Source organism: Paramisgurnus dabryanus, chromosome 8 (genome assembly GCF_030506205.2).
Source record: "Paramisgurnus dabryanus chromosome 8, PD_genome_1.1, whole genome shotgun sequence".
NCBI classification, from domain to species: domain Eukaryota; kingdom Metazoa; phylum Chordata; class Actinopteri; order Cypriniformes; family Cobitidae; genus Paramisgurnus; species Paramisgurnus dabryanus.
The window spans coordinates 26,488,339-26,497,126 of NC_133344.1; the positions used below are offsets into that span (position 1 = coordinate 26,488,339).

The 8,788-nt window shown below is 36.9% G+C and overlaps 1 protein-coding gene across 2 annotated transcripts in view; it reads left to right on the forward strand.

Annotated features, from left to right (window-relative positions):
* The window catches only part of LOC135771156 (alpha-2-macroglobulin-like), a 36,065-nt gene extending 31,647 nt beyond the window's left edge, over positions 1-4,418 (forward strand). Inside the window, exons 28-34 of one of the 2 annotated variants that reach the window (XM_065281266.1) lie at positions 33-226; positions 329-541; positions 665-780; positions 1,037-1,118; positions 2,007-2,090; positions 2,202-2,307; positions 3,919-4,418. In XM_065281266.1, coding sequence (XP_065137338.1) covers positions 33-226; positions 329-541; positions 665-780; positions 1,037-1,118; positions 2,007-2,090; positions 2,202-2,307; positions 3,919-3,956 — 833 coding nt within the window. In that variant the 3' untranslated portion in view covers positions 3,957-4,418. The remainder of the gene's footprint in view (positions 1-32; positions 227-328; positions 542-664; positions 781-1,036; positions 1,119-2,006; positions 2,091-2,201; positions 2,308-3,918) is intronic. The other variant, XM_065281267.1, reaches the window with a different exon arrangement.
* The last annotated feature ends 4,370 nt before the right edge of the window (positions 4,419-8,788 follow it).

The window sequence follows — 8,788 nt, forward strand, 5'->3', positions numbered from 1 at the left end:
TGTCATTTATTCACATGTTTTTGGTCCTAAAGGGTCTCAGCTTCACTGGTCTCAGTCAGGATCTGTTGATGATTCTGGTTCTCTGTCAGTGGAGATCAGCTCATATGTTCTGCTAGCTGTTCTCACTTCAGATTCAGTCACTACAGTTGAGCTGGGTTATGCTAACAGGATCGTCAGCTGGCTTGTCAAGCAGCAGAACGCCTATGGAGGATTCTCCTCTACACAGGTTAATCACACTAATGAAAATGAAGTAATCTTAGTAAACATCTGTGTTTATTAATTACCCAGAATGCATTTCCATGTTGTAATGATGTTGTGATGTTATCAGGACACAGTTGTGGCTCTTCAGGCTTTGTCTTTGTACGCCACCAAAGTCTTCAGCTCTGATGGTTTCAGTACAGTGACGGTTCAGTCAGCAGGAGACTCTCACAACTTTGATGTGAATCAGGACAACAAGTTACTGTATCAGGAGAAGAAACTGACCAATGTTCCTGGCAAATACAGTATTGAAGTGAAAGGCTCGACCTGTGTGTCTGTGCAGGTCAGAAACTTCTGGTACATCTTAGCATTAATAAAAACACATGGCATATCTCTGTGGTTTAACAAACTGTATGTGTGATGATTTAGTTTGTGTTTGTATTGATTCTTTATTTCTTTCTCTCAGATGGCTCTGTTTTACAACATTCCCACTCCCAGTGAAGATAAAACATTGACCGTTGAAGCCACGCTTGAGGCTGATTGCAAAAAATCATTCGCAAAAAAATTAAACTTCACTGTCACGTAGGAAATATTAGGAAAATATAAAAATATGATAATGATTATAGATTTAGTTAGTTTGTCTAACAAATGCTTCTGATAAGCAAAGTCCTGTTAACACAAAATGAGTTTGAGTTAACCCATGTTTGACCTACAATGTAAATGCTTAACTGATCTTTTTAATAAAAGGAAAACAGACAACATGAACAGAATAAACATTTTGTGATTACAGTAGGTATTCAAGAAACCAACCCCTTACGTTTATTTTTTATTTTTGCAGGTATAATGGTCCGCATGAAACTACTAACATGGTCATTGTGGATATTAAGCTCTTATCAGGATTCACAGCTGACACATCATTGGTGGGTTTGAGTTTATAAAGTGAATTATCAAAAACTATGAAGTTATGAGAGCTCAAGTCTCAAAACACTTACTCTGCGTCTGTATTTTTAGTAGTAATCTACAGTAAAGCTGTTGTTGTTGACCTTGTAGTTCCTGGAGCTCAGTTGTTACACTGCACTGTCAGAAAAAAAGGTTTAAAATTTTACCTTTTCTGTCACTGAGGTGGTACCCTCAAAGGTTCAGTTTTGTACCTTTTATGGCTATACAACACATTGAAATGTTGTACCTTTTGGGGTACAATATTATACCTTAAGGACCTATTTTGTACCTTTAAAGGGACAGTTAAATGTTTTGTACCACTAACATTTATTTGCTACAAAATAGGTCCTTAAGGTATATTATACCCCAAAAGGTACAACATTTCAATGTGTTGTATAGCCGTAAAAGGTACAAACTGAACCTTTGAGGGTACCACCCCAGTGACAGAAAAGGTACAATTTTAAACCTTTTTTTCTGACAGTGTGTCAGAAAAAATGGCCCCTAGCCGTGACTGCAGCGTACACATTTGCACCTAAAGTGTAAATATTAGTACTTCAAAGGTACATGGTACTACAGTATTTGTATACATGTATACATACTTGTACCAAAATGGTTCATATTAGGACTTTTTAAAGGGTATTGCCTGAGTTAGCTTGGGTCTATTTTGGAAATGTTTCTGACAGTGTAGAGCGTTGTGTTAGTAGTCAGAGGAAACACACATACTGGGAAATGTAAAGCTGGAGTGCACTTTAAGTAGTTTTGCATAAAAGCTTCTGCCAAAAGCATAAATATAAATATAACAACACAAGAGACATTACTTAACAACAATTAAAATGACTTTAATAATAAAAATAATTTCTGCCTCACAGCTTGCCGCTGCTCCTCAGACATTTGGACCACTTGTGGAGCGGGTGGATACTAAAGATGATCATATCCTTTTATATTTGAAGGAGGTGAGAGAATGAAATATTCAAATTTTGAACATTTATGTAATTTATCCATAAATGTTTTAGCTATAATGCCAATGACTGAGAGTTTGTGTTCTTCTGTTGATCCTCCTGCAGGTTCCAAAAAATCTCCCTATGAATTATGAGCTACAATTAAAACAGATTCTTCCAGTCAAGAACCTCAAGCCAGCTGTGATCAAAGTCTATGATTACTACCAAACAAGTAAGATGTAAATTCATTTTAATCATACATTTAAAGAAGTCAAGTGTCTGTGCATGGTTTGCCAAAACACAACGGTTTGTCCTATTTGGCTTTATTTAAAAGTATACTTTATACATTATTACTTATTTAAAGTACAGTGATTGTATCTGACACCTGTTATTAACTAGTGTGACTATACGTGCCATTCTTCCCGGATACGTCCTGGCCAGGATTTCGGTGCGTCTTCCGGAAGTCGTATTTGATGACCGCATACGCCATTCAGTTAAAACATAAGATATACAATTGTAGTTTCATTCTAACATTAAAATGTAATGGTTGCTTTTCTGTAATAATAATAATAATAATCCTCTATGAGGTATGCGGTCGACAAATACGACTTCTGGAAGACGCACCCGAAATCCTGTCCAGGACACGTCCGGGAAGAATGGCACGTATGTTTACCCTATATTATCTACAGCAGGGATTCCCAAAGTGTGGTGCGCGCACCCCCAGGGGTAAGCTGCCACCAGGGGATGCACGAGAGGAAAACTGTAATGGCGGTCTGTTTCTTTAAGTGGGATTTTTCCATACAATAAATAAATAAAAAAATGAACAATAAACATTTCCTTTGTAATCACTTTTAATTTAAATAAAAAAACTATAATTAATTAGTTTTTGATAGAAACGTAGAAGACAGCTGCTGTCTTTTTCTATGCACTGCTCTTCTGTTATGCACTGCAGCCTAAATGCGTGCCAACTCGTTTCATTCATTCCATATATATTATAAACATGCTTAACTGGCTGAAATCAGGGAAACTGTCAAGTGTGAGACGTCTTATGATAAAGTTGTTAGTCACGAAGGAGGAGAGGGACCAAGAGAGAGAAACTTTTTTATGGCAAAAATAGAAATAATGAAATATGACGAGACATGGGCACGTCTAATGCACAGGATATGCGACCAATGTGTTTTCATGCATGGTAAAGAGACCGCCAATGAATAATATAATAAAATACATAAATACTTACAAAGACAATGTAGAGAACTTATTAAAAGCTCTCATTTAATTTTGTTTTAAACTTGAGCTGTTATAATGAATATGATTCAATATGATTATAATGAATCATATTTCGTGAATGATGGGTCTGCACGTTACGCACGCATCAAGAAGGAGAGCGGTCTGGTAAACATGAGGAAACTCTCATTTATCATCTATTAGCTGACGGCAGTAAGTGTATGTTTTTTACCATAGTAAACTCGAATGGCATCTAAATCCACAGTGGTTAAACGCATACAAAGGGGCGCGCATCATCTACGCTGAGCGTAGCTGCGTCTGGTCGTAGTTTCAGACACGCGTAAATTTTTTTCACAATGTCAGACGTAGCTAAGTTCGACGTAGGACTTACACCCAACTTCTTAACGTCCGGCTGTTGCAACCGGCCCCTGGTTATTTGCGCATGATTAAACATGAGTCTTTAAAAACAAATCTTTTTAGCATGTTTTTTTTTAAGCAGGGATTGGGGGTGCGCCAACCCGGTTGGAACATAGAAGGGGGTGCGCAGGAAAAAAAGTTTGGGAACCCCTGATCTACAACATCTTTTTTCTCTGTGGTAACATTTTTTTCTTTTCTTCAGGTGATCACTCTGAGGCCGAGTACTCCTTCCACTGTTGAAAAACTTTAGAATTGCAGCTTACTGTGCACCTTAGATGAAGCTGAAATACAATCACAAATATTTGAATGTTTTATTTTGTGTTTTATGTGGTCTTTTTCATTGGCACAAAACTACTTTATGAAAGTGATAAAAACTTCTGTTTACCCTCTATATCTCACACATGAGCCCAAATTTTATTAAACCCCTGAAACCTCAGTTTATCTCAGTGTCTAACAGCCTAATCAAAGAACCAAACATCTTTGATTAATAAAAGTGATGGCATTTATTTTTCAAGCTCATTGTGTCAAATCGCTGGGTCAATATTTGAAACTCATATAATCTTGAGCCTAAAGCTCAAGATTATATGATATTTTAAATTTGTGTATCTTTGATTTTTGTTTTCTCATTTCTATGTAAAGCACTTTGAATGACCTTTGTGTATGAAATGTGCTATACAAATAAACTTGCCTTGCCTTGCCTTGCCTTGCCTTGCCTTGCCTTGCCTAAAGCAAAGGTCAAGCATCAACATTGAGGAGAAAAATATGTGTAATGCCTTTGTTTACTTAAAGGGAAATAAACAGAAAAGAGCCATAATACTTTGAAGGGAGATCAGTAATAACAAATGTTTAAAAATGTAGCTGTAGCAGAGCACAGTACACATATGGTTAATGTGCACCATCAGATACAATATACTTCATAAAACTTCAGACAAATGTATTTTACATATCAATTATAGCGATTTAGCGGGAGGAGGGGAATAACGTTCTGAACCTCAGATAAGAGAGTAGAAATTGTGATGTGATGTAGAAGTCTCAACAATCACTCGTTTTGCCCTGGACAACGCTAACATATTCCTGTTTATAAAACATTTTCAAACGCATTATTTTCGCAAATTATAGAAATTCAGAATCGGCGGGGGATGTATTCTGCTTGTGTAATTTCTAGAAGCTAGTGGGCGGTCTGCCGTATCTTGGGAAAGTGATAAGAGACACTTGGGAGTACGTTAGCCTCGTTGGAAAATCGGTCTCAGAGGTTGGTAGTAACGAATTACATTTACTTCGTTACATTTACTTGAGTAAATTTTTTGGGTAAATTTAAGGATGGGTACTTTTTACTCTTACTCAAGTACATTTTTAGTGAAAAAACTGTACTTTTACTTAGCTACATTCGGTGGCGTTACTGCGCTACTGTCAAATGGTAATAATTAATGAATATATATATATATTTTAAAGTTTATAGGGCGTGTTCGAAAGTTTCGCAAAACAGCTGCGTCACCCTTAAGCGCACCACCGCGCAGTCACCCTTTAGCGCGCGCGACCGCGCGTAGATGATAGGAGAAGCAGATGAGGGTGCGTGTGCGTTGTGCGAGATATCGGAGGCAGATTATGCGTGGTTTCAAGTTCGGTCTATGTTTTCACTCCAAGAGATTAAAAAGAATAGTTTCATAATGTGATGCATGCTTTGTTCACTAAATGAGCTGACATCTCAGCGTACAGGAATTCAAGATCCAACCTGAAGTGGTAAGTGTCACAGTAATGTCTATTTGAACACTATTAATGGTCATTTCACACACTGTCCGAGTTTTTTTGCCATATGCACTCTTGTGCAAGCAATGACAAAACCTAGTGTAAGTAAAACCATACAAACAGCACGTTCACATCTGCACATTTCCATATCATTTTCCCACAACTAAACAAACAGCATAATGTAATGACATCTTGCATTTATACACAAATCCGGGCACCTCACTAATGTGTAGAAAATACATTCAAATAAAAACGGGATTGTATTTTATTTAAATCCTTCCTAAAGAATGAATGAATAAAAATAAAAGAATAAAGTTTGATTTTAAAGAAACATGTATTAAATATTATAATAAATCATTTTTATTAAGCTCCTGTTTATGTTCAGTAATTGCACTTTAATGGCAATGAAAATAACCTATTCATATAAAAACCTGATAACAAACAGACACACCTGTTCTTTTTTGTTTACTGTTTGCATGTTTAAAAGCAGATGCTGACAAGTTTGTGTTGTGAACATTTAAATAAATACAGAGTTAACCATCAGAAAAACATCTGTGTGTGTGTTTGAGATTTTTTCTCAAATGACACGTTATGTGATGTTAATGTACCCATTTTAGGACTGCTTTACTTGTATATAAGCAGAACAATGAGACTTTTAAGGAGAGGTTTGTGAAAACCCTCCAAGTAGTCTGAAATTCAGTGCATTTGCGCTACTTCTCTATCAGATCGGAAGTAACGAGTAACTAACTACTTGAGTAGTTTTTCATCTAATACTTTTTTACTCTTACTCAAGTAAATAATTAGATTGATACTTTTACTTTTACTTGAGTACATTTTTGTATAAGTACTTGTACTTTTACTTGAGTACAGATTTTGGGTACTCTACCCACCTCTGCTTGGTTAGTTTGGCAAAACTATTACTTAGTTCATGTAGAACTGCAAAATGAAGCAGCTAAATATTTCTTATAACTTTCGAAAAGTACAGAAGCTGGTCAATGGCTTTGAGGTGAAACCATGCTACAAACTAACAAGCAAACCCAGGGCCGGAGTGGGGCCACTTTTCAGCCCGGGAGTTTCAGGCCCAAGACCGGCCCACTTTTTCCATAGTGTTATTCCAAATTAGCACTTTTTCAAATTGGATAAATAAAGCAACAGTTCAGCTCTTACTATAGTTTTTATTAATATCATGGTTCAACAAATAAGGTAAAAGTTAAATAATATTTCACTTAAGATAAGAAGTTAACAAAAATATTCCTCTACACTCTAAAAAAGGCTTGGTTACTTTTTACCCATAATGGGTAAATATTGGACAGAACACATGCTGGGTTAAAAATTACCCCATGCTGAGTTAAAAATAACCCAATGTTGGGTTGTTGTTATGCAACCATGGATTATAATAACCCAACATTTGGGTTAAAACAACCCAACCCTGGGTCAATTTTAACCCAGCAGCGTGTTCTGTCCAATATATAAAATATATAAATAACCCAGCCCTTTTTAGAGTGTATTCCACAAGGAAAGGTTGATAAATTATTAGCATTGCTAATGCTATGAGGCCGATGATTAATGCAAATAGAAATATAAAAGTCCTAATTAAAAAAGAAAACAATTTGACAAAAATATTGAATACAATATTGGGTAAATGGCATAACAAGTGATTTATAAACTTTTTTAGGCTGGTCATTTTTGACTGGGAAAACAAAAGGTGTTATAGGGTTCTGAACACAACCTGAGGGTTAAATAACTTTAATTCATATTGTTTACTCATGGCCTCCTCATTTTCAGCGGGGGACTGCTCAGAAGCTGCTTGCATAATATTTGCAAAGTCTATGAATCGCCATGTATACACAAAAGGGTAATATTTTAACAACAAAAAAAAAATGTTTGGCTTGTAAAAATAGTTTGACAACGGTATTAGCTGAATAATTACGTTGCTAATGCTAATCATTACTAGGCTTATTTCTCTTTAAGTTACCTGTTGCCACTTTTGTTTGTCCTCTTGAAAATAAATCTGTAAGTTTGGCACATTTGGCAGCATCCTCCTCCAATGGATTTTTTCTTCAACCTGTTTTTTACGCCCTCCTCCTCTCAGACGCGTATTGTTACGGTAGGGCCGGCCCAGCCTACCGGAGAAAAGTTTTCTTGGACGTGCTATGGACCGAACCAACTCTATGGGAGGGGAGGGGAACTCCCTCACATGGTACAACCCATGCAGAGGCTGCGCGCTACAGTGTCAATGTGAAACGTGTGAAGTTTCATTTGAAGATAGACTCACTAACGTGACAAATGTAAAAAAAAAAAACTCGACCGGCCCAAAAGTGAAGCGGCCCACCGGGAATTCTCCCGGTTCTCCCGATTACCCACCCCGGGCCTGAGCAAACCGATTAGCCACCTCGTTCTGAATGTCAAGTGACTGCTAAAACACACACAAGTTCACCTCCTCGACACGCACCAATTCCTGGACGGGATGATGGCAGTTTTTTAACGCTACTAACAATATCTATATAGCCTATTGTCTACAAACATTAATAATATTAACATTACTATCCATCGTTTAAAAGGTCTACGGGTTTAGCATCAGTGTATGGTCTCTGTTTTGAGATACAGATGCTCTAGCATTATAAATGTAGTATTTTGCGAGAGAAGTCCAGATGACGACATGTAGAATATAAACAGGACTTCTTACCTTTGTGTTGATATAAAGATCGCAAATCAAATCCAGTCTGTTTCAGATGTGTGAATAATTTATGAAAACCGTCTAATAGAATACATCCAATGACCATTTTTGTCCACAAATGCGTATAATCCGTGAAATATAGATATATAGCACTGTTATTTCCGTGAGACATGATAACAATGTAGGATATCAACGATGACAAAATTATGGAGGATATCAGCGAAGTGACTGATCTGTAGCTACCTGGTGGTTGGAGATGTGGAATGTGACGACAAGGCTAGTGACTTCACAACGGAGCTGATTTTGAAACCACGCAATCTGAGACTCAAGGCAGAAGACATTCAAAAACCTGTATCTCACTCAAAACAGCATGGATGGATTTTTATCCAAGTTTGTATGCGTGTGGAAGCACCAGAGCCACAAAAGAACACCACAAAACCCAGAAAAAGTGAGTTTTTCAAAATATGGGCACTTTAAGACTTCAAGGCTTTTAAGAGTTTTACTGACAAATGTCAAGATGACATTATTATTGTTGCCCAAAGTAGTCTACATTAAAATGATGTGCGAACCTTTCCACTCGCGGGTTTCCCTTGACTTTGGACAAAACTGGTACGTGTGCATTCATGTATGCGCTATGAATTTCTCACCG